The sequence below is a fragment of the Haliaeetus leucocephalus genome, unplaced genomic scaffold (assembly GCF_000737465.1).
Source record: "Haliaeetus leucocephalus isolate CR32 unplaced genomic scaffold, Haliaeetus_leucocephalus-4.0 Scaffold184, whole genome shotgun sequence".
Lineage (NCBI taxonomy): Eukaryota > Metazoa > Chordata > Aves > Accipitriformes > Accipitridae > Haliaeetus > Haliaeetus leucocephalus.
The window spans coordinates 3803217-3830697 of NW_010972620.1; the positions used below are offsets into that span (position 1 = coordinate 3803217).

General features: G+C 38.3%; 1 protein-coding gene across 1 annotated transcript in view; it reads right to left on the bottom strand.

The window, feature by feature from the left end:
* ATRNL1 (attractin-like 1) overlaps window positions 1–27481 on the bottom strand; it is a 536085-nt gene that overhangs the window by 367383 nt on the left and 141221 nt on the right. The window contains exon 19 of the mRNA XM_010564713.1: window positions 24994–25131. Within this exon, the coding sequence (XP_010563015.1) occupies window positions 24994–25131 (138 nt within the window). The remainder of the gene's footprint in view (window positions 1–24993; window positions 25132–27481) is intronic.

Below are 27481 nucleotides of genomic sequence, written 5' to 3' on the forward strand. Positions count from 1 at the left end.
ATTTCACAGAAGATGGCCACAGGACCACAAAGGTGATTAAGGGACTGGAGCATCTGTCATATTGAGCTGGCATTCAGCCTAGAGAAGTCTCAGGGAGATCTTATTGACATGTATAAATACCTGATGGGAGGGAATAAGACTCTTAGCTGTGACCACTGACCGAAGAAGAGGCAATGGCCACAAATGAAAACACAGGAAATTCCATGAAAATACACTTTTTTACTGTGAGGGCGACCTATTGCACTGCTGTAGGTGCACATGTACTCTGTGCTGCACCTTTGGATAGAAACAGTGAGTTCAGCCGAACTCCAAGAGTCTTCCCATACCACTGTATGCACTCATCTCCAACCTAGGTTTATATTATGCACACATGCTTTTGTTTAAAGAGTTATTTTAAATACTTAACTACCACACAAACATTTTACCAATTATTAAACATTTTAAATAACCTATAGCTTACAATAAAAAAACCTGCCTAAAATATAGAATTTTTAACCTATTTTTGTCACGTTATTTTTACATATTAAAGAGAAATGATGACATCAGAGCTTTAAAAACAACAAAAAAACCCCCTACCCTGCAATATTAATTCTATTTTTAGGGAAATAGCAGTTCAGAGTACTCTTTTGTACAACATGCAGATTTTAAGTGGAACAGAAAGATTATATGAAAACAATACAATCCAGTACAGTAAATCTATGCTGCAAAATCACAACCCTATAGAATTTATTAAATGATAAATCCACAGCATGATTGATTCTGAGTTGCTAGCTCAGCATATAAATGTTCTTGCTGATGCTGACAACAAAAGAATACCCATCACTATTTCCATGAAGCATGCATTTTAGACAATTGAATTTAAAAACACTTATTGCTTAGCCCCCATCTCCAACATATAGTTGGCAAAAGCAATTTTTCTCTCAAACAGAGCTCACTACAAATGGTACTTTAGCTTAATGTGTTTGCTTACTTCAAAAATTACTAAACCAGTAGCTGCACATGGGTAATTCCTTTAAGACACCTTGCTAGTTTTTTTTAAAAGGAAAGCTATGACTATGCTTTAAATATTGAGGTTTACTACTTTGTTAATTTTGGTAACATGCAAAGCATAATTTCTATCAAAAAACATATACGTTACATCATAAAAAAGGAGGTACAGTCTTTCTCACACAGCTAGACTAAGTAAGAAATAGCAAGTATAAACATATATTAAATATAACATTGTAATGCTCAATTTCACTATAAGTGTTCACTTATGTAATCCCTTAGTCTTCTTTTATGAGAACTGCCCTTCTGAGACAATTTTCTACATTAGTAATATTACAAAACTGTCTAGTCACTTATTTTTCTAGAAATGTATATTCAGCTGGAAGCCCCTGATACCCTTTTAGCATTCAACAATTACTTTTGTAGGAAATAGATGCATTCAACCTTTGAGACAGGCAACATAAAAGCAAACAGATGTGCCCAACAACACTTATGCAATATCACTAATTGAGTAGCATTAAAATTAAGCTAAATAAATTCTGTGAAGCAGGAATTCTCCAACCACCCAAATCATATATATATCATGTATATATCATTTAAATCAAGGTCAGCTATTCCCAATATTCATAAAAATTAGATAATCATTTTACCAGATCAATAACCGATATAAATTTGTTCTGGAAAAAGCAAGTATGCCCAATCACCCTGGCAGCCATTTTTTGTAAAACTGGACACTCCTTACATTGCAATTTTTTAAACACTTGTCTCAGACTGCAGCACAGCCTGCCCTCTGATCTTCTTTGGAATTTTAGAGGCTAACCTGGTGGTTACTGAAATGCTCTTGTCCTTAGTCACTTCCCATTCCAAAAGAGTAATTCACCTAAGCCTGAATATGATTTTAACTCTTTTCTGGAATTTATAGCCACAGCAAAACACAGACAAATTTTACTTGATTGTGACCTAAGCCTGCTGAGATCATTTGACCACTAGTAAGGCAATTACTTTTTTTCCTGAAAAGCAATACTGTGTCACATAGTCAAACAATCTGGAAATCACAAGTGATGTTTCTTTAGCTTTGTGGACTGATACGTACATTCCAGAAGTAGGACATTTATTCTAAAAATCCCAAAACAAATCTGGAAAACAACAAACAGGCTGATTTTCTGTTGCAGAAAACAAAATTTACTTTGGTTACACCAACACAATCCTATGGCAACCTTCTCCATTTAAAGGCTTATATTTATTCTTAAGCCATTTTTACACTAGTAAAATAGCTCTGCAGTGTTTGTATTTCATTATTTCTTCTGTTTAAAGCATTCATCCTGAAAAATTAACAGATTCTTTTTGTTTGTTTGTAATAAATACCTCTCAAGCAATCATACTAAATCTGTCTTTAATCATCAGTGACTAACATTACAAAGTCAGCTTAGAAAACCATAATTTTGTTTTATACAAGTAGATAATGAAAATGCAACACAGAAGATTAACACTGAAAGACAGGATATTTTTTCTTGTTATGAACTGAACAGAATCTTAAACAATTAACAGGAGTCTTGCTAAGCCTGAATCTTTCATGCCAATACTGAACTACAGTTCAGAATTTTTATAGCTTGCTCTTGGGATCATTCAGGAATAATGTCCATAGAGGACAGCACTTTCTACAGAAAAACTGTGCCAAAACAAAACTTTTCCATGAGAACTCAAGAACTACAGTAGCACCAATATAATTTTCTCCATGTTAATCTGCGTGAAAAACTGAAACTTTTACACTTACTTTGAACATGTAAAACTGAAAAATTCCAGGTGAGAACATTATTAAGAGCACTTTATTTGGAGATAGGTTTAACATGTCCTATCAGTTTCCTTTTCATTCCATCCACTTATTCTTTTCATTTTTAATTATAATATCATAGAATCATTGAATGGTTTGGGTTGGAAAGGACCATAAATATCACCTAGCTGCAACCCCCCTGCCATGTGCAGGGACACCTTCCACTAGACCAGGTCACTCAAAGCCCCATCCAGCCTGGCCTTGAACACTGCCAGGGATGGGGCAGCCACAGCTTCTCTGGGCAACCTGTTCCAGTGTCCTACCACTCTCACAGTGAAGAATTTCTTCCTTACCTGTAATCTAAATCTGCCCTCTTTCAGTTTAAAACTGTTACCCCTTGTCCTATCACTACACTCCCTGATAAAAAGTCCCTCCCCAGCTTTCCTGTAGCCCCTCTTTAGGTACTGGAAGGCTGCTACAAGGTCTCCCCAGAGCCTTCTCTTCTCCAGGCTGAACAACCCAAACTCTCTCAGCCTGTCTTCATAGGAGAGGTGCTCCAGCCCCCGATCATCTTCGTGGCCCTCCCCTGGACTTGTGCCAACAGGTTCATGTTCTTCTTATGTTGGGGGCCCCAGACCTGAACCCAGTACTCCAGGGGGGGTCTCATGAGAGCAGAGTAGAGGGGGAGAATCACCTCCCTCGACCTGCTAGCCACGCTTCTTTTGATGCAGCCCAGAACATGATTGGCTTTCTGGGCTGCGAGCACATATTGCTGGCTTGTATTCAGTTTTTTATCCACTAATACCCCCAAGTCCTTCTCCTCAGGGCTGCTCTCAATCCACTCATTGCCCAGCCTGTATTTGTGCTTGGGATTGCCCTGACCCATGTGCAGGACCTTGCACTTGGCCTTGTTGAACTTCATGAGGTTCGCACGTGCCTGCCTCTCAAGGCTGTCAAGGTCCCTCTGGATGGCGTCCCTTCCCTCCAGTGCGTCAACCACACTACACAGTTTGGTATTGTTGGCAAACTTGCTGAGGGTGCACTCAATCCTACTGTCCATGTCACCAGCAAAGATGTTAAACAGCGCCAGTCCCAATACCGACCCCTGAGGAACACCACTCGTCACTGGTCTCCACTTGGACATCGAGCTGTTGAACACAATTCTCTGAGTGCGACTGTCCAGCCAATTCCTTATCCACCAAGTGGTCCATCATCAAATCCATGTCTCTCCCATTTAAAGACAAGCATGTCGTGCAGGACAGTGTCAAATGCTTTGCACAAGTCCAGGTAGGTGACATCAGTTGCTCTTCCCTTATCCACCAATGCTGTAACCCCGTCATAGAAGGCTACCAAATTTATCAAGCATGATTTGCCCTTACTGAAGCCATGTTAGGTGTCACCAATCACCTCCTTATTTTCCATGTGCCTTAGCATAGTTTCCAGGAGGATCTGCTCCATGATCTTGCTGGGCACAGAGGTGAGACTGACTGGCCTGTAGTTCCCTGGGTGTTCCTTTTTTCCCTTTTTAAAAATGAGGGTGATGTTTCCCCTTTTTCAGTCAATGGGAACTTCACCAGACTGCCACAACTTCTCAAATATGATGGATAGTGGCTTAGCCACTTCATCTACCAGTTGCCTCAGGACCCAACTATGCATTTCATCAGGTCCCATGGACTTGTGTACCTTCAAGTTCCTCAGATGGTCTCAAACCTGATCTTCTCCTATGGTGGGTGGTTCTTCATTCTTCCAGTCCCTGCCTTTGCCTTCTGCCACATGGGCGGCGTGGCTGGAGCACTTGGAGGTTAAGACAGACGCAAAAATGTTGTTGGGTACCTCAGCCTTCTCCATGTCCTGGGTAATCAGGTCTCCCGTTTCCTGGGCCCACATTTTCCCTAGTCTTCCTTTTATCACTGATGTACCTATACAAGCTTTTCTTGTTGCCCTTGATGCCCCCGGCCAGATTTAATTCTACTGGAGCTTTGGCTTTCCTAACCTGATCCCTGGCTGCTCGGACAATTTCTCTGTATTCCTCCCAGGCTACCTGTCCTTGCTTTCACCTTCTGTAGGCTTGTTTTTTGTGTTTGAGTTTGTCCAGTAGCTCCTTGTTCATCCATGTAGCCCTCCTGGCGTTTTTGCCTGACTTCCTCTTTGTTGAGATGCATTGCTCCTGAGCTTGGAGGAGGTGATCCTTGAACATTACCCAGCTTTCTTGGGCCCCTCTTGCCCCCAGGATTTTATCCCATGATACTCTACCAAACAGATCCCTGAAGAGTCCAAAGCCTGCTCTCCTGAAGTCCAGGCTAGCGAGCTTGCTGTGCACCCTCCTCGCTGCCCTAAGGATCTTGAACTCTACCGTTTCATGGTCACTGCAGCCAAGGCTGACCTTGAGCTTCACATTCCCCACCAGCCCCTCCTTGGTGCTGAGAACAAGGTCCAGCACAGCACCTCTCCTCGCTGGCCTCTCTGTCACTTGGAGAAGGAAGTTGTCATCAATGCATTCCAGGAACCTCCTGGATTGCTTATGCCCTGCTGTATTGTCCCTCCATCAGAGATCGGGGTCACTGAAGTCCCCCATGAGGACCAGGGCTTGTGAATGTGAGGCTGCTCCTATCTGTCTATAGAGGGCCTCATCCACTCAGTCTTCCTGGTCAGGCAGCCTGTAGCAGATACCCACTCTGTCACCTGGCCCTGCCCTCCCCTTAATCCTGACCCATAAGCTCTCGGTTGGCTCCTCATCCAGCCCCAGGTGGAGGGCTGCGCACTCCAGCTGGTCATTGACATGGAGGGTGACACCCTCTCCTTGTCTCCTCTGCCTGTCCTTCTTAAAAAGCCTGTATCCTTCCATTGCAACACTCCAGTCATAGGAGCCATCCCACCATGTCTCTGTGATGCCAATAAGATCATGGCCCTGCAGGCATGCACGTCCCTAACTCCTCCTGTTTATTCCCCATGTTACGTGCGTTTGCATAGAGGCAAACTTAAGCTGGGTCCCCAATGAAGCTGACTTACTGGCTCGAGTGGCTGGAATTCCTTTGTGCTGCTCTTCAGGTCCTCTCCTGCTGACCTGTGATCTCTCTCCGGGCTCTGGGCATCTGTTGCTGCCACTGACCTCAAACTGGTAGGAGTGAGATGGATTGAGGTTCCCCTCCCGCAGCAACTTTAGTTTAAAGCCCTCTTCACCAGCTTGGCCTATGACTGAAGATGCTCTTTCCCTTTTCTGACAGATGTACCCCATCAGCCCCCAGGAGACCAGGTTTCTCGAAGCGAGTCCCATGGTCTAAGTAGGGACTACCAAACTGCTGGCTGTAGCACCAGTCCTGTAACCATTTGTTGATTTGCCAGTTTTGACTAGCCCTTTCAAACCCCTTCCCTTTGACCAGGAGAATTGTTGAAAAACTACCTGCGCTCCAGAGTCCCTTACTGCCATTCCCAGGGCTCTGTAATCCTTCCTGATACTCCTCAGACCGCTCCTGGCTGTATCACTTGTGCCCACGTGAAACAACACCAGTGAATAATAGTTGGTGGACTGTACGAGGTTGGTAGTCTCCTGGTGACATCCCCGATATGAGCCCTCGGTAAGCAGCACACCTCTTAAACAGTGTGTCAGGTCAGCAGATGGGTGCCTCCATACTTCTCAGAAGAGAGTCGCCTACAACTATCACCCATCACCTTTTCTTAGTTGTGCTCGTTGTTATACAGGGAGCAGATCAGGCTGCCTCACTCAGCTCCAGCATCTCTCCTGATGTGACAGGTCTTTCCTCTTCAGTCTGCAGAGTGGTCAAGTGGTTCTGCAAGGGCATGTCAGCCTTTGGGAGAAGTCTCTTCCTCCTGCAGGTCCTTGCCCTTGCAAGCTTCCATTCTTCTGCATTATTGGCCTTCTCTTCTGTGTGTGCCAGTGGGAGAGTTTTTGGCCGTTTGGCCGTGGACTGTGGGTCCACTGCAGACCGTGCCTGGAACCAGCTATCTGACTCCTCCTCAGCCTCCCTGGTGTTGCGCAGCCTTCTCATGGCCTCCTGCAGCTCAGCCACCTGTGGCCAGAGGTCCTCCGCCTGGGCCCACCTTCTGCAGGCAGCTCTGCTGCCCGTCCCTGCCCCAGGAGAAAGGTCCGAAGAGATGCCCTCGCACACAAACTGCTGTGCCGTGCCCTGTTCGCCATGCTCCTGCTCACTGGCATTCCCCAGGCCTGCCTTTTGTGGGAGCGGCCGCCATTACTCCTGGCCCACCCAGGCCTCCTTACCCGCTCTCCCTCATGAGAGCTGCCGGCTCCTGGCGGGTCCCCGCGCTCCCCTGGGGTTTCCCCATCTCAGGAAAAGCCCCTGGACGCCACGATCCTCCGCTCCGCTGCGGAATGCGCCAGCACTGGAGCTGATCACCTCAGCCAGTGATGTGTTATTAAAGAAATAAATAGCCTACAAATTTTACAGTGGGTTAAGCTGCAGGTTGTGCGAGGTCACGTCACAACCTAAACTCTAGATCTGAGGTATGGTACAGTTCTTTAAGCATGCAAGCATTTAATGACACGTTTCTTTCACATGCCTACGAGTTAAAAAAATTATTCCTTAAATTACTGTTAGTTTTCTTGTTTGTGAAGAGGCTTCTCACATGAAAACATAAGGTAAAATTAGAATTACTTAAAAAAAGAAGTAATTTCAGATCTGGCAGACTAAAACCTTTACCAGGTTTAGTTAAAACTAAAAAAGTGGGGTTTGTTTTTTTGGTTGGTTGGTTTTTTTAAAGCAAAAATACAAACTGATAATTTTGGATGCATATTATCTTTGCATGTCTAATCTGAGATGTGTTTAAGACAACTTTTTCGGACACCAAAGGCTTAGCACATTTTTTTAAATTGTGTCTTTTTAAATTTTCTTGAAAAAGACAGCAGCTTCTCTACTGGCTATTTTGAAAATTTTGGCCAAAAACCTCGTTTCATCAAAAGGCTGCCATTTTTTTCCCCCCTCTCTCTAAAAAGAATGTATAACTTCCTAAATTATAACTGAAAAAAATAAATCAAAGATTATTATATAAGGCAGTATGAAAAGGAAAACAGTTTAAAACCACTCAGTAGCTATTCATAGCGGCTTTAAATGTCAAAAAAAAAATACAGTCTAAGCGGAAAAACAACTGAAATCAACAACTGGTGATTGCAACTATTTGTGTCTATTTGGTCATTCAGAGTAAAAGCCAGAAGAAGAGAAATGCCTTACACAATTTATCAGACAAAAATGCCACAAAATGTAAAGAAGTCAGCAAATCATTTCCCTGTGTTAGCCATTAGGAGGTAAAAAATACGACTGATTTTTAATGCATTCAACTGTGAGTGAAACTTTTTTTCCCCTTAAATAACTAATGTGGTCTGCCATTGTAATGTATTGCATTTACCACTCAGAAAATGAAGGCAAAATCAACTGCAATCAAACAGAAATGCCATTACAAGAGGTTTTTTGAGAATCTTCATTCTACCAGTTGGAAAGTGAGTTGCATGATGCCTCAAAAGCTATTTTCTCAACAGCCTGTAGGGGGTTTCCAACACCCCTTAGGGAGAGGGATGACCCTTTCAATGCAAAATGACTACTTCTTGACTCTTCTGTCCTGGTTGCATATTCACATGTAGGGATTCAAACAGGTAACTCCACACTGGGAGGTTCTGCCATACCCCTCTGATCTATGTGCAGTCTCTGATCTAATTTAAACTGATGGGTACATAACCAAATTAAAAAAAAAAAAGATGTTACATGTCGAATTTACCAGCTGTCAGGAAACATATTTGTGGGATTTTCCTGGGGAAGGATTACGGACAGAGATGCTGGAATTTCTGACTGACTGCAGATGTCTCTGCAATCAAAACTATGAGAATTATGGGAAGTTGTGAGTAGTTGCAGTAACAAGAGAGAATGAGAGCTTCTCAGCACCTAGAAACGTCTAGAAGGGTAGATTTGGAAATCACAAACACATGAAATGGCTACCTTTTTTTTTTTATTTCTACCATATTTGGGACAAGAAGACTCTGGCTGTAGTCAAATGCTTATTTGAGGATCAAGTAACAGTGATTTAAGGAAATGTCATCTTCAACTTAAAAGTACCAACCCTCCGTCAGAGGCTGGCATCTTCTCAGCCCAGACAGAGTAGCTATGTGAGCTCTTGACATCTCTTTCAACACAACGTAAAATATGTCTGCTTATAAGAGGCAGACAAAATCACTATATTTCCTGGACAGCTGGAAGTTTCTAAATCATGCCCTATCTCCTCTGGGAACATCTTTTGGAAACCAATGACTTGACAAATTTCATTAGGAAGGTGAACATATCGATACACAGCTCAGCACATCAAATACATTTTATAAATATTCCTTATTCCATAAAATAGATTTATAGTATGTAAACCTGAAAAACACAAAAATTAGAATGCACAACTCATTCATCATTGCCAAAAACTACGTTATACAATAACATGCAGGAGGACTTGATCACCAATATCAGTGAAAGCAAAAGAATTGTCATTAATCCTTGTAAAAAGGTAAAATAAGCAGAGAGATAAAGGAATATAATATAAATCAAAATGCTGTATCTCTTCAATATCTATAAAAGTAATAAGTGATGATCAATTTAAGGATGCCTGAATTCTTAGTTCTCAGGCTAAGGTGCTGAATAAGCACAAAATGCCAGCTATCTAAACAGATTAAGAGAGTACAAGTTGTTACTATTCTTTTTACTATTTCAGATATTTTTGTTGCATAATAGACCTAAAAAAAAGTTCAGATTAAGTTTATTAAATATGCAGTATTGACTGTACATTTGTAAAATTTCAGAAATAGGTATGCCTTCTTTTATTTTTCTTTTTTAAAAAGCTACCTTGTTCTCACTCCACTTGCTTAAATTAGAATCAACTTTGCTGGATGGTGAAGTTACATTTATGCAAAGCAACATACTGTAGCAATTTGGCTTAAGGAACAAAGCTATAATTGATAAAGTGTGTTACCAGGCATATAGCTACACAATTACATTGTGGTTGTTCAAGGTGGAAAGAAAACTTTGTTATGTAAGGAAAAATCTCCTTCAAAGGAGTCAAAAAGACACTTCAACTAACTTATTTTAATCATCTTTGAGAATAAAAAAGAGTTTTAATGGTCAGGAACTGCAAGACTGTGTTGAACTTATTAACTTCTGATTATGTTGATAATCAAAAAAATATTATGTAGTTTGAATGGGACGTTATGCCTCCTTGGACAGCTGACTCTAATTGACCAAAAGGATATTTCATGCCATATAAGGTCATGCTCAGCAATAAAAATTTAGGGGTGGGAGTGGTGCATGAATATAGTGGTCTGGGAGATAGCCATCACTCTGAGACTAGCTGGGCATCGGTCCACTTCAGGGAAGATGCTGAGCGACTGCCTTCACTTGGTTTGGTTCCTCCCCACCCTCCCAACATTTTTCCTGCCCTTGTTACACTGTCTTTATCTCAACCCATGAGTTTTCTTGGTTTTGGTCTTCCTGTTCTCTCTCCATCCCACTGTGGGGGAGCAGGGAGGGAGCAAGTGGCTGAGTGGTGTTTAGCTGCTGGTCGGGGTCAACCCACCACCCTGTCAGCACGAACACCAGCTTTTTCCATAGCAATCCTAAACTGATGCTTGAACCAGTACTCTCCCATGCTTGCTGTTCTCAAAATCAGACCCCTCCGCAATGAACGCACATGTCCTGATTTAGTAAGTAAAATCAAATTTAGAGATTCAAGCAATAGCTTAAAATGGTTGTGCTTGACAGGAGGCTTATAAAAGTCTTCTGTATGCAATCAAGGAAAATCATCAAAAAGATTAAATACACCAAACAGACATCCTGTCAAAACCTTATGAAATGCCACAGCCACCCAAATAATCTCTCTCTGGAGGTTAATCATGAGGAATGTTACATTCAACAGTTGTTTCTTCTTTTTTTTTCCCCATAAAATTACAGATACCTAAACAGAGCTTGACAATGACACTTTCCTTGAAGTGTAACTCCAGGTGCTTCATCTAGGATTATTCTGATTATAAGTAGGTTATGGAATACAAATGTATCTATAAAAAGATTCCTAGTTTTAGTTGAGTTTTTGCTTTTAATTTACAATTAATTATGCTAGAAATCATACTTTATAATACAGGTCTAATCTACAACAAAGCAAAAAGAAAATTATATGTATACACAACAATTAATAGCATACTGAAAAGTTTGCTTAGCACATTCTGCTTGGCAGCCAAAAAATAACTGGAACAGTAATTTGTTAAAGATGTCTTTTTCCAAGTTCCTCAACTAACTTTTTCTTATGGCAACCCACTTTTCTTCTGCTTTAGTAGCACAGGACTTATTTGAAATACATCCTGATTGGAGTGAATTTAATTTAAGTTCATAATTAAGCCCAAGTACAAGCATTTTATTCACTCAGTACTCACATTATCTTGAACACTGTTCAATAAGCAGCATTCACTAAAGGAAGGAAAATAAATTTTCAAATCACTTTGGGGGAAAAAGGTCTTCTTAAAGAAAAGAGTGCTTATTCTAACTATTCTAACAATGTCTCTGAAAAAAGTAATATGAAGCTTCTCTTGAATACCTTATTGTGCTATGATCTCTTTTCTTTATATTTCATATGTGCTAAGCCCTCTACCTAGTACTAAAAACAAATTCCAGCATTTTAGTTAATATTAAGTGTTTCTATTCTATAACAAGGTATTGTATAAAAATGAGCAATTGGTGTCTTTATCTCTATTCAACACTTTAAAGAAAAAAAAACAAAACAAAACAAAACAACAACAACAACAACAAAAACACCACCACTACTGCAAAATGGGATTTCTTGACAGACCCCTCATTCGTCGAAACTTGTTATTACTTTGTATAGGATAAACAAAACCATGGGGTTTGTTGGAATTTAGCATCACATGTGAGCTTTTCTTCTTCTGAATAATCTTAAATTGCAGCTTCTTATCACAGTTTTACTATGAACTTGTGACCTACTGTTTCTCAGAAACCAAGGTACAAGACAAACAGTGAGTTGATTTTTTTTTTTAATTTAGTTCCATATTCTAGTGCTTGAAGACAGTATGAAGCATACTGTACTCTTTTTCCACTGATCTCCAAAATCTATCCATTTTTATGTAAAACGTCTTTATTCATGTAGACTCCTGGGGTCTGTATCATAAGCCTCCAGTCCACTGAATATCTGTTATTTATGTGAATAACCACAAAGTTTCTGGACTAAAAGACGCTTTTGGTTTTTAACTACACGGAATTGGTCACTGTGAAAAGAAGGCTTCTAGAACATAATATTTAACCCAATATAAAATTTCCTCTAAAATTTTAGACATCTAAAGGTGGAATGCCTGAACCCACGATCTTTAATGCATCAGTGAGTTCCATAAATGCCGTTCTCTACATGCTAGACATTAAAACTGCTAAACTGAAAAACTGTATAAAAACCTTGTATCCCAAATTACCATGTCATTCTCTAAGAGAGTCAAAACTTCCATCAATTCACGTTCATTCCTAATTCTACTTTAGGAAGATGCAGCAGAAAATGCTTTTGCTGCTGTTTATACTGCTAGTTGAGGATACTGTATTCCTTTATGCTTTCTACCTTTCTGTTAGTTTTTCCTGCAGATGACAGTTAAAAGCTCTTTGTCCTCTTTCTTAGTTCTACCTTATATAGGACTTGAGGCCTCCAAATGTAAGATTTTGGACCAGAAACCTTTTCAAAACAGAATTCCCCTGTAGAAGACCAAATTTACAGCTGTCTACAACAGTAGTAGAATTCACCCACTTATCTTTTTTTCTGATATGAAGTTAAACACCAAATATCACTCTAACATTTCTATTAAAAACTAATAAACCAAACTCTAAATAGTGATAGAGCTTATTTTTTGCCCTTCTCATTAGTTTCACAACAGTGTGGGTGCTGTTCTCTATGGACAATGCTGGACAAAAGCATCCAAACTCCAGGCATTGTGGCACAGGCAGAGTCAGGATGAAATGTACAGGAACAAACATTTTGAAGAGTAAAGTATCATTGCAAACAGGGGTGGAAATTGCCTTCCAGGTAGTGGCATTGATCCCCACAAGGACTTTCTAGCCCTCAGTATCATGCTTGTGCTAAATGTAGCACCAAGCCCCTATCCACATGACACCAGAGGAGAAGGTTAGCTTCAGCTAAGTGCTAAAAACAACAACAAAAAACAAAACAAAACACAAAATACCCCAAACAAACAAAAAACCAACCAAACAAACAAAAAAAACCAGGTGTAAGAAAGCTACAGGGTCCTGTTTTCCGACTTCTATTAGTACTAACTGGACTCATGCAACTGAGCACATCACGTTCCCCATTTCAAAAATTTAGATAGAGGAATCATTTAAAAAATGCAGAAAATTGTGGGGGTTTTAAAAGTCTCTTAGAAATAATTTATACACCATTTATTACAAAACTAAATGTTGTACTCCAGCTTGGTTCTAATTTACCTGACTTCAATAAGCAATTTTATATGACTGCCAGACTCAATGGGAGGAATGATTGATGATTGCTTGAGAGCCAAAATTTAGATGTTCTAGTTCAAATTTCTACTTTCTTCGTATAATCATTTTATATAGAAATGCATTAAGTTATATTAATTTGGACTGTGAACATCCATCTTTTGTTTCTAAATAATACAGGATATGAGCAAAACATCAGGTCATTGCTCACTGAAGTTTAATAGCTAAGAACAGCAGCTTTTGTGCTCTTAAAACCAACCATTACTACAGGCTCATAAAAACATGCTTCTGGACACGTCACCACTTCATGGTCATAGCAGCAGAAAAAATTAATGCAAATAAAATAAAGAAATGAATACACTAGTTAAACTAGCTATATTTTTAAAATTTTGTTCTAACTGCAAGCATATAATTTTCTAGAGGTTACAAAAACCGATCAATTAATTCTCTAACATGTAGCTTTATGGAGCTCAAGTATTTTTTGTTTCCTTGCTTATCACAGCCTATAATAATTCCTATATATTTTCATCAAAATGACAGTCTGTATGACTGTTCCCCACAGAGAACTGCTATTAACAGATGTTGGAAGTGATGCCAGTGATGGGTATCATAGGCTGGGAAAGCTTCAAGGGCAGGTTACCAAATGAGATTTCAGTACAAAGGCATTAGGCTTCCAGCTCTGGAAGTTTGACAGTTTGGAAGTTTGGGAGTTTGACACAGAAATTCCCCAAAGGGCAAATTTCGTCTGCTGTGATGGTTTAGTCTATGCTGACTAAGGAAATGCAGTTTTGAATCAACTGATTGTCAGGATGGAAACAACCCTGGGTGCACTAATCATGAAATTCTTATGCAAAAGGGGGATAGTCCTTCCAGCACCTTGATCTTAAACAAAATTAACTGCAGTTCATGTGCTCTTAGCTGATCTTAGTGCTGGCCTTATATATGGATATAGTCTAAGCATGCTATGCACAGAATTCAGGCAATGTGCCCAGAATGCCCCATTTCAGAGTACAAAATCAGTTTAGGCAATAGCTGCTTTGATGGTTAGTTCATCAAGAACAGTAGCTAGGTGCATGAAGGTAAAAACTATTCGATGCCTCAGTCTTCTGGGAAAAGCTTATTTACTCATAGATTCAAAAGCATCTGGTTCACTTAGGTCAGGTCTAAAAGCATGTGCAAAAAACAGCGATACAACTATAAAGACTTATAAAGGCACAAAAGAAAGATTACAGGGCTATAAAAATTAGCACAAGCATTTATGCTAAGAATTGTAATGAATAATCAGGGAAGGAGGTTTTGTTGTGGATTAGGGTTTTGGGGGCTTTTTTTTTGTTTGGGGGTTTGGAGCTTGGGGTTTTTTGGCTCTCTTGTTCTCTTTGATTTGAGCACATAACGTTTGACAGAGCTGAACATCAGTCATCAAATGCTCTTTTGGATCTCACAGTATGAGGTCAATACTGTGATCCTCTAACAGCTATTAGCTGAGAGTCCATCTAGCATTTACAACTTTTCAGCCCACTGAATGTGTTTTGGGGACAAAAGCTTTGCCACGCGTCCAGCTGTTTAACAAGTCCAGAACCTAGCAAATGAGAAAAAAAAAACAAGAAAAGGCAACTTGAACTCTACACAGAAACACACTGGTTGCCAGACCTCAAAATAACGGTGTAAATAACTTCCTTAGAAGCTTATCATGTAAATGAGAGAATGCACTTGCATTAGATTTGGATCTTGAAACGCCTTAGTGCTAAAATGCTTCATGCTACACCCCAGGGAAAGCATGGATAACTGTAGTGTAACAAGGTATGAGGAATCCAAGCACTGGATCAACCCTTCCACAGTATGAGTCAGGGCAAAACTGATGGAATTCCCGAGCTACTCACAGATAGCAGCATGTCTCCTCCCTATCTAGCTGTGTTAATTCCACTTTGCAAAGGACACAGAATTAGACAGAAGTGGGTGAAACAATGTAAAGAGCATTTTACTGAAGCAGAAAAGTAATTATTGTACGAAGTTTCACAGGCTATTTGTATAACACGTGTAGGTTTTGCATGCATTTCTAAGGAAATATAGAATCATAAAACATTACAGTGAATAGAGTAAAAAAAAAAAGTTACAGCTAGGAAAAAATAGCATGAATACTCATAGCAGTTGAGGTCAACTTGTAATGAACCCTCTAAACCAAAAAAAAAATTACTTGGATCAAGGTATTATGAGACACTATTCCAACTCTGCACTGAAGATCTTCAACCAGCCAATGAATATGAAGGCAATGGAGAGATCCCTTGTAAATCACTGTTTAAACACTTGACAAGACAGGAACTTAGTGGTAACTTAAATATAAATTTGAAGAATTCTTGCAAGCTTTACAGAGATAGGCGTTACCCTCCCTTAGGACTAATGTGTGGAACCAAAATGTGATGAGCCTAAATCTACTACACAAATCTATTACAGGTGCTGTATTCCTGTAAAATAACAGGACATGAAGCATAGAAGTTTTGGAATGTCTGGTCTTTAATGCCTTAGTATGTGGCACTGTTTTCAAATCACAGAGTGGCTGAGGTTGGAAGGGAGCCCTGGAGATCATCTGGTCCAACCCCTCTGCTCAGGTGGGGCCACCTAGAGCCGGTAACCCAGGACCATATCCAAAATCCTTGTGAGTATCTCCAAGGAGGGAGGCTCCATATCTCTGGGCAATCTCCTCTAGTGCTCAGTCACGCCCACAGTAAAAAAAAAAAAAAAAGCACACACTACAACAGCATTTTCAAAAGCAGACTATGAATTTCATCTAAAACAAAACAATTATCACTTACTTTCCTACTGCTCAGACTGCTGGTATGAACTACCTCCAACAACTAGAAATGACTAGAATACTTAAGCATGTTGTTAAAGAGAACAAATCCCTCAATTGTACAGCTGTTTTGTGACAGCCCTGAAAAGTAACCAATAGACACTGGTCAGTGGTGGGACTTTCCTGACAGACAGAATCTTCAATTCCCATTTTAGCTGAAAACATTCACAAAGGCCAGGATTGCTGCAGAATGTGTTTGCAAAGTTCTAAATCACAACAGAATAAAACGATTTCAGGTTACTGACAAAAACTCCCTTGATGAAGTTTTAAATGTAAGATTTTATTTCTCCTTCCAAAAACAACTACTCGGGTCAACAGCATCTGCCTAGTTTTGCCATTTCAAGAAGCATCATACAGTTGCTAATACTATGATATATATTAGTCTCTGAGTGTTTTGAGACTAAAACTCAAATATAAAGTCATTGTGCTTTGATATTTACTAAATAAAATGATTCTTAGGGAAATACTTTTTTCTACTTTTAAGTTTACTGCTGTAAATACAGCCATAAAGTATTTATATTCAGAATATTTAGGTTGATACTTCCCTACACCTGACCTATGCAATCCCAAATTACAGGTAATTTAAAAGTTATGTAGTGATAGTGTTGAAGTGAAAAATTAAGACTGCTGCTTTCTGTTTCCTCATTGTTTGTATAACTTTTTGAAACCTAGAAAAATAAGTCTAAAGGGAAATTACCAGGTACCTTTCTATCAACTAAGTAGACAACAGCATATTTTAGTTCAAAAAAGAAACTGAACATTAAATTGCTTTCCTTGTCACGCTATCAACTTTTTCCTTTAGAAAAGACAGGTTGCTTTCTGTAACGTGTGAAATTATGTAATTTGCTGTATTACAATTTAATATACAAATACTGTGCACTGTGTATGTATACACACACACATATATATATGTGTGTGTATATACATTCTAAGAGTATGGCTGGGGAGCAAACAGAAAGACTGCCTGTTTACATTGTTCTGGGCACTATGGGTTACGCTGGACTCTCTAGAGGGGAGAGGAAACTGCCTCTTCCCGGATGCAAATGAAAATTACAAGCTTTACAAAAACTATTGGGAGCAGCAGGCAGGATTGAGAGAGAAAATGACAAAAAGCAGATAACCTGAAGCAGGAGTAGAAACTAGGAGACGTTTCAGAAAAGAACAGGCCTATCTATATCAAAGAGCAGAATCGAATCAAACTGGAAGAGAGGTAGAAAAGACACTTTCCTAAGATCTAGCGTGGATCGTATGGAGTCTGATTCAGCTTGGACACAGCAAGAGTGTTGAATTGGAAAGAAAACTGGGAATTGAGGACACCCACCTTGAAATTATTTGGTAGCACAAGGTAGATCTGTTTCCAATTGGTTTTCTTTAATACACCTCCCCTAGTTTTCCACAGATTATCTTGTTCAAGTTGATGTTTGTGTTCTAATAAATCAGACTACAGATTACTTCAAAGTAATTGTGGGGTTTCTTAGATGTGCTGCCTACAAAAAAACCCCACTGTAATGCACATGTACTCCTTGTAAATGAAACTGATTCCCCCCCTCCCCCCCCAAATATCTTCCACACTGATTGCCCTTTGCACTCTGTAGGAACAGGGCTCTGATCTCAATGGTGCCCATGGTAGCTTTTAAAAGTATTTCTTTTGGAGAGACAGGGAAGGATATCAGTATCAGTTCCTCCATAGACTGTCGTGACAAAAATGCGTTACAAAGGTTGCTATTGCTGAATACGTAAAAACATTAGAAACAGTGCCAGAGAAAAACGATCTATAAATCTACCCAGCAGATCTACTGTTAGTAGATCTGACATCTTTCAAAGTTAGACAGAATCTAAAAACCAAGGACACCATTTTCAATTAGCTGCCATGATGACTTTAACATCCTTCTCATATATCTCTTTCATAGACACTAGAAGCAATGACTGCTGCCGTCCTCAGCTCCTTCTCTCAAAACCCCCACGTCTCAGATGTCAGCTACTCAGCAGAATAATCACATTCTTTGAGCAGCAAGATTTGAACAGCATGGATTTTCCTCCCTCTGTTACTGAAGATGTATCTTAGATATCAACTAATAAGTTTTATTTTTTCTTCTTTTAGCCAACAGAAATAATCACAACTATATCTAGGCAACTATTTTATTGCTGGGGTCAATTTCACCTAAGTCAAGGTACCTTAAAGCTAGTCTAACAACAGTCTTTTATTGATGCTTATCTTTTGTCCTGGTTTCAGCTGGGATGTAGTTAACTGTCTTCCTAGTAGCTGATACAGTGCTATGTTTTGAGTTCAGTATGTGAAGAATGTTGATAACACTGATGTTTTCAGTTGTTGCTCAGTAGTGTTTAGGCTAAAGTCAAGGGTTTTTCAGCTTCTCATGCCCAGCCAGGGCACCTGACCCAAACTGGCCAACAGTGTATTCCATACCATGGGACGTCCCATCTAGTTTAGGAACTGGGAAGTGGGGGGGCAGGGATTCGCCGCTCGGGGACTGGCTGGGTGTCGGGCGGCGGGTGGTGAGCAATTGCCCTGCGCATCATTTGTACATTTCAATCCTTTTATTACTACTGTTGTCATTTTATTAGTGTTATCATTATCATTATTAGTTTCTTCTTTTCTGTTCTATTAAATTGTTCTTATCTCAACCCAGGAGTTTTACTTCTTTTCCTGATTTTCTCCCCCATCCCACGGGATGGGGGGGGAGTGAGTGAGCGGCTGCGTGGTGCTTAGTTGCTGGCTGGGGTTAAACCACGACATCTTTTTTTTTTAATCTCTTGAGGCACTTACTGTAGATATATGTAAGTTGGATGGCTAATGCATAGATGCCAAAGTTCATGTGGAACGAATTCAGGGAGTAGTATGTGTAGATGTACGCACATACACACACATATATATAGGTGAAAAGTACTGAGTTACACAATGTGCAAAAGAAGCAGACACTGCAAAAGGCATGCTCTTACAGAGACAGATGCTTTAGAAGAACAGCAGAAAAGCTCAGCTTTATTCTGTGCTTCACACTCTACGTACTGGAGGAACAAAAAAGGCACCCAGACCTCTCACCTGGCTGCAGTAGATGCTACTGACTTGATGCACATATGGTGTACACTCAGTAGAAACGTTTGCTTTTGCTAATAGTTTGAAAATCTGGTAAAAAATCAAATGTTTCCAGTAAACAATTAACTTCACATTTTCAAACAGAATTATTACAAATCGAGTGTCGGGGGGGAAGCTGTGTGATAGCAGAGAAGGGGACAGATCTATAAAGGCAATAGAAATGCTACAGGCTTGCTTAAAAAACCTTCACGTGCACAGCCTATCTGGTAGGAGGCTTTTACAGAATGGTCATCAATGTCTTAAACACCATACCTTTTAAGGCTGCTTAGAGACCGAGCAGTGCAAGTTAAAACGCAATACCCTGCTGTGCTGGTACTCACAGTTTTACTCCTACTGCAAAAGCAACAGCAATGGTAGTACAATGATGGGAAAACTGAACGCTGTTTGGGATGTTACCACTTTATGAAAAAAATGGCAATACAGCAAAGTGCTTATGTTACCTTATTATTAAATGTATTATACATTCACAGTGTGTGTCATAAGTTACCATAAAGAATTCTCTCATCTATATTATTCATCTCATACATATTAACAATAATTTTTAAAAATACCATGCACAAAGAAAGTGACAGAATGATAAGCAGCTCGAGTAAATCTTTTTTAACATTGACAACTAAGTAGATGATTAATAAGTTTGAAAATAATGCTAAAAAATGTTGCCAAGATGACACAAAATTGTTCCAAGCAATCTCCCATACTGTTTTCGTCTGTTACTTTATGCTGCAGTATGTAGTACACATCTATTTTTTCTAGAATTTCTATAAAAACATTGCATATTTCCCAGACAAGTAGTACAGAATAAGACCTTGAAGAAAATATAACCCTAAGAGAAACCACCAAGACAGCAAGCCAGTATCTGTTCCCATCTACAAATCAGAGGGGGTTTATTTCCAAAATCCATCAATATTTAGTGATGAATTTTCTATTACTGAATTTTTGTATTCATGCCTTCAAAATTGTACCTCAAATGGGACTTGAGCAGAATTTTTAAAAAAATGAATCAAAGTGATTTGAAGTACCTGTCCTCCAACTCGACAACATCCCAGACTACAAGGCTTCCTACGTTTCCTACCTCTGGATAGCTTTACCTGCTCAGAAGCAAACAAGGCTGAGCTGTGCATCTCTCATCTAAGCTTCACCACAATACAGAGTGCCAGTGTGTCTTATTCTGTTAAATCACTAGAGGGTTTGACTCCTTAAATATTTCTGGCACTGACTGACAGCACTGCATTTAGCTCTCCAAGGGCTGCTCATGCATTTGCACTCAAGATCAGTCAGCTAAAAGGTGTAAACAGAACTGGAGCTTGGTCTGGAACCCAAAACCTGTCCTTTGCTAAAGTGTTCTGTTCCCTCATGTTCAGAATTCACCTCTGGCTTCCCTCTTACCTTCTCGCGCATTGAGCCAACTCTTAAAAAGAATGCTGTAAATTTACATGCAACTTTGATGGTACAATCACTTTACCCTTTTCTTTGCCGTATAGGGGCTTTAGCTTACAAATCTTAAGCATGCACACAGGGTCTGGACTTACTAATTTGTGTACTGTGTATCATTTATTTCCAACAACAACTGCAAATCTTTTTTGTGTAACTGAAAATGTATTATAATGTAAGGTAACAAATTAATTTCATTTTATATTTTGGCTACCTGTTTCACATCACAGACATAATAACTACCTGAAACCATTTTTAATTAGTTTAAGAACAGATAACTGCAATAAATTACACTCACAGAACTTTCTTTAACATAAAATAAAAGGCTTTTGCAATTTATTACTGATGTTTGTATAGAATGCAGCAATGAATCAAATATAAAAATAATTCAAACTAGATAATTGTACAATGAAATATTGTAAAGAATTGCAGTAAAGATGTATGAACTCCTTCAAGCCACATGTTAGGACTAGTGAATATAAAGATCGTGTATACACCAAGAATACAAACTCTAATTCTTATTCCCTGTATAGAAAAGACTTCAGGTGACAGAATTTAAATGAATAATTGGTATTAGGCATGTTTTTTTAAGAAAAAGTACAACAATTGATTATTAAAAATACGATCACTGTCAAACTATTGCCCATCAGCAACCGACATACCACACTTCTGACACAAAAATAAACTAAAGCAAGGGTCAATCACAGAGTAAACCTGCATTAGATGGAAAGCTTTTTAACGTCACAATAACAAAGGTGCTACAGATTCCAAAATGAGTAATATGTAAGACTTAGGAACATCTTTATTAAGCACTGATAGTATAGCAAATATCCATAATCATTTTGCTATACATAAATCATTTTCTTATATAATTGGAATACTTTATCTTTACTCAATACCTTCCTGCATTCTAGATCTCAGACTCCATGAATCCTTTGAAAATTAGGACTGGAGAAGAACATGTGGAATTGGCTAGTCCACTGCCCTTTTCCAAAACTAGAGAAGTTAAAAAATTTTAAAAATGTAGTGTAGGTGATAATGCAGATTTGAGAACATCTTTAGGCAACCTATTTTACAGTTTAACCAGTAGAAAGTTTTCCTTGTATTCCACCTTAATCTTTCTTGTTGCAACCTAATCCCATTACTTCTTCCTCAACCAAAACGGGGGCGTGGGAGAAGGCACTCTATCATCACTCTCTCTTTCTAGCTTCCTTCCACATATCTGAAGCCTGTTATTATGCCTCCATCTTTTCTTTGTCCTTCTTTTTAGGTTTGTCACATCTACTAAGCCTGCATCATATCAGGATGCAAAGCAAGTCCTTAGATTTGTTTTAAAGCTATTGAAATGTCAACAATTATAGTGAGCGAAAATCCAGAAAAGTCAAATTTTTATCCATTCTTTAATCACAACTATTCAAAACCTTCTGAAACATGAATTATATCTTTTTTCCTATAACAACTGTTATTCATCCCATAGTAATTTGATAGCATAATGCTATGCAATACCACTATGAATGTATCGGTTATCTGATGACAGTTGTAAAGGCATCATTATTCCCAGAGTAGAATAAGGAAAACAGTTATATTTCTACAGTTTTCCATCCCCAGACAAAGGTCAGAACAGAATTCATCACTCAGGAGTGGACAGTCAGCTTCTTTCAGAGTTTTTTGAATGACCTCCTAGAAGTATAAACAGAAAGGATGTAGGAAAGGATTAGCATAGTTAAGGAAAAAAAAAGTTTTCCAAGGACTGAAAAACTTGCTATGCATCTCCTTCTCCTTCCTTTCAAGATCATCAGAGATCTAAGAAACAAAAAAGACTAATCCAGCCTATAAAAGAAAAGGAAGTTTTTCTTGCAAATCTTTTTAATCTATATCACCGATAGTCAAACTAAGTCGGGAGGTCAGATTTTACCTATAAGTACATATATCACAACAGCAGAATATATAATATGTGTACTGAATACATAAGTACTTTTGTGAGGACACTGGGAAAAAAATTATTTTATGTCATTTGTCATGAGTATATTAAGAGAATAATTAGTTTTCTCCCAGTTTTGCCTCTCAACTGTAGGGCTCCAGTACAACCTCTTTTCCCAGCTTCAACTGCTCTCCAATTCATAACCAAGTTACACCCTTGTAACTATAGCAACTTGTTATATGAAGAATATTATAGTATTACAGTTGTATTTTAAGAGTTATAATCTTTATCTTGTCATTCATTCAAAAAGTTTTCAATCTAGAGCCTCAAGTAACTCAGGAGCTCTGAGGAAAAAAAGCACCACATGCTCAGGCAGCCTCAACTGTCATACAGCAGGATGAGTCTTAGTAGAAAAGAAATGTTGGTAGGGTCCAGCCAGAAACAGCCAGCAGCAGCAGAGAAAAGTAACGCAAGACAGGACTATGAGGATGACTCATTTTGACTCGGTTTTTTCAGTTCTCCATAATTTTTTTCTTTGATTGGCTATTCCATATTATTTCCTGTCTTGTTTTCTAATTATTTCAGTCACACTTAAGTTCAGCTTCTGACCAGGTTGCCCTTTCTTTCACTCATATTTTACCCTTATGCTTTTACTTTAATTATGGTTTTAACCTGCAGCTATTTTCAAAATTTTTCTGTGTTACCAAAAGCATTACCAGAATGAAGGAAAATAAAATAAAATAAAATAAAAACCACAAATAGAACCATCTGTTTCTTTCTTTATATTTGCACACTGCCTGATCTCAACTAGCATTCCAAAATCCTCTTAAATCCAACCAAAATTGATCTGCCTCATCTATGGATCACTGGTATTTTTTCTGCAGAAATCCCTGGCCCACAATTTGGGCACCTCTATCACAGGAACAAAAATCATGATACCGAAGAAAAATCTAAGAGTTCATAATGAGTACATTCATCAAAATGTCTTAAAGACTTAAACAGATTTATGGGCTCTATACTACAAAATATAATATACCAATGCAGATAAAGTCTCAAAATAATTATCATCTTTATTTTTTTTAAAGCATTCTTTATTCTAAATACCTCCTGTTAAAATCATGTCTACCAATAAAAATATGTACTCTTACAGACTAGGGTTGAAAAAACAAGTCATAAAATTTATAATTTTACTGGTCTTATAAATTGATTTTAGCCATTATTGCACTGCACATAATTCACTAAAAGTGATGGAATGCTTATTTGGTTGATAGCTAATGTATCCCTGAAGAATAAAAGCTATATTAATACATCATTTTGCCATAAAGGTGATATAGACAGCAAAAGAACATTTTGTCAACTTCAGGAAATAAGAGAACTATTAAGAATTATTTAAAGCATCATAAAGCAGCAGCAAAATGTGCAATTGTCAATAGGGGTAGACATTAATCTTTCCATCCCCTTGAACACACTTTCTACATATTGTGCTTGAGTTTACCAGATATGCAGCTTTATGCACTGACTACTGCATGTTAAAGCACTGAGGAACAAGTGAACCCTTTAAATGAATAATATTCCTTGAGTAGCAAAGGTCCAGTTAAAGAAACATCAATAATAGAGAAGAAAAAATCATGGGATGAAACTTTCTAGCACCCTCCTAGATTCAATCTCAACTACCTTTATGACTTCATATTGAATATATCCCCCCCTTCCCCCATTTAATTATAAGGGAAGCAGTTACTGTTAGCTTTAAAATCACCCATGCAGGTGAAAAAGCAGCCCTATGGCAATATACAAAAACCACCCAGAGTATTGGGCTTCTTTCTCTCTTTCACTTCAAGGAGAATCCTCCAATGCCACAATTACAAAACTAAATAGACTGAATAGGTTAGGGTACCCTACAATCCTCAGTGTACCAGGCTTTTCTGCTTGAACCATACAGGAATAAGACTTGTTTGTCTGTCAAACGCATAATTCTTCCAGTAGCATCACTCATTTATACCAATCAGTGCTATCAGACATTATGGTAGATACTGAACTTTATAAGTACTTTCTCACTACTTTTAAGAGGATTGTTTACATGGAATGAAATTATGCCTCTCTGAAATATCAGGATTTAAGGTGTTGCTCCCACAAGACAGTTTCTTTCTCCTCCTTTCCTTAACTGGGAGAGCATCAGTAAATTACCATCTTGTTCTCAGAGCATCCAGACCAAACAACAACTGCAAAATGATGATTCTGAATGTAAAGTTTCTTTTAAAAATATTAATCTGATTTTGAATCATTAATTTAGCTGATCAACTCATCCGCATTATCGAATAAACATTTAACCTTTAAAGAAAAGTTAATTTGACGTTATATTAAAAGTTAAATTCACATTACATAAAACATAATTTCTTTTTTTTTTTTCTTCCCAGCAGAATGACTTACCTGTACATTGTCCTCCATTTGTGGGATCCCCATAATATCCTGGCATACATGTTTCACATTGTTTTCCCGTTGTTAAGTTTTTACATTGATCACAGACATTACTGTTGATGCAGGTGCTGTGGCCATTACACTGGCAAGCTAGAACATAACATTTAAAAAGCCATTACTAAATTGCTCTTGGGAACAAAATCATTCCTATGTGATTACAAAATTGCAGCAGAATCTGAGGGGTTTAATCTGACTAATGACCGGCATATATATTTGTACTTTGACACAGAACCTTTTTAAAATAGCATTGTGACAAGACATGAATTCATACACAAAAAACCACAGAAGTTGACTACATGGTGACAGGTGAGTTTAGGGTGTGTGAGAAAGTCTTTTTTGCCATTGTGAGTGACTGAATCCAATCCACATTTTTAAAACGCTGCCCAGTCACTTAAGAAACCTGTTAAGAGGCAGTAAGTCACCAACTGAGACCAAATTAAACCCCTATACCTACATGCAACCTGCTATGAAGCATTTGAAAGGCTACTGTGATGGAGAACATGAACAGCTCACACCAACCTATACCTGCTGGGGAGAGAGAACTTACAAAAAAATTAACCAAAGATCATCTTATTTTTAACAGTTCTGATCTTCGCATTAGCTTTGGCATACTAAGGGGTTTTAAGGACATGGGGGCCATATCAAACAGCCCCAGTCCCTGCTCACTACAGTCAACTCTGGTGAATGTAAAAACACTGGACTCCTACTGACATAAATTTTTTATGCCTGACCTTAAAAGCATAAAATTGCTTTTTGTCAAATAACAACACTATAAACCACTGATCTTGCACCACACCTCCACTCCAGTGCTCCATGTTTTGGAGAAACTCAGCAAGTACTGATCACTATTGCTGGAAAATCACAAAGTGAATTCTGCCAGAATCATTGATCCTGCTGCCAGGATTCGGCTGAACACCCAAGAGGTTTTGAAGGATGACCTCTCTATAGAGTGGGAACTCAGAGCTGATAGTGCTCAGCAGATTAGCAATCTGTCAATTACAGCAGCTTGTCAAATGTCAGACTATGTCAAACCTGTCGATTCCTTACTGGCAAAGGCTGTGTAAGATTCAGCAGAAGACAGCTATCTCAGTAAGGGTTTTTTTAATTATTTTTATTTTTTTAAATTTGGATTTTTAATCTAAATGTCACAGTGACTAGTGTATTGGCTAGGGGGAAAAAAAAAAAAAGAGAGAGAGAGGGAGAGAGAATCTCACTGCATGATTTAAAAGGTTTTAGAGCTGTTTTAGAATTTAGTAACTTAATACATTTACAGCCATTGCCAGGCTTGGCTCATAAACCGTTAAATCTCCCAAGTTGACAATCTCTTCCTTTTTCTGTAGCTATGCCTATAGAACTTGCAAACAAGTATCAAATGTTTCTGTACTACTGGAAAAGAAGTTTTCTCACTGTCTTGACTAAATCTCTTTAGAAATTACAAGTTTTACTCTTCCTAAAAACACTTGAATTTTAGACAACTTTGTGGTATCTTCCTCCAGGCAGTTTGCTATTCTGCAGTTTGTTGCCTTTCTCAGAAAAAGCCACACAAAAATACCATGAATTGCAGCTCCATTTTGGGTTTGTGTGTCTTACACATTAAGTTACTTGAAGCAAATGTTAAAAAGAAAAATGCAGCTCAATAAATCAAATGTAAAAACAGATAGTGCATTAAACAGACAATATCAGAATGAAACATTTTCCCTGCATTATGATACACTCTTTAGTTAGGCAACCTTACTTTACTTTAATAGAACATCTAACTAGTGAGTCATTGATTTATAAATTTTTTATTCTTCCTAATGCTTAGTTTTGTATTTCTTAATTTTTGTGTTATCTAAAGGATAACGAAAGCAACTTTAATTAAGGAAATCTTTTATTGTGAATTTTAGTTTGCTGCACGTCATAATATTATCTGGTCACATATGATATCTCTTAATTCTTACAATTTGTTAAGACAAAGAAAATGGAAGAGATTTAAATCAAATTCAAAAAAATATGTATACAATAAGAAGCAATACAGTCTACAATTGACATGACACACCATTTAAAATTATATTATGTATTTGCTGATTTTCCTAAAAATATGCATCTCATTGATAAAAGTGAAGAGCCAGAAGAATTGTACAATTCAACAACCTTCTGTGATACAGATGAGTGCGATCAAACTGGAGACGTCAGTATTAAATAATTAAAATAATAATTAAAATAATGAGATACTGTAATAATCATTTAAATAAGACCAAGGAGTTACATTTTTAAAAGTAATTTTTTCTTTCAGTGATTTTAATGTACATCATTGGCAGCAACAGAATAATTTTCTTCACACATATAAATGTGATTTAGCTGAATCTTCAGTGAGGCTGCCCTGGAGGTAAGCAATTTTGGGGTGGTTTTTTGGTTGGGGTTTTTTTTTTTTTGCAATTTGTTTTTTGACCTCTGTGGT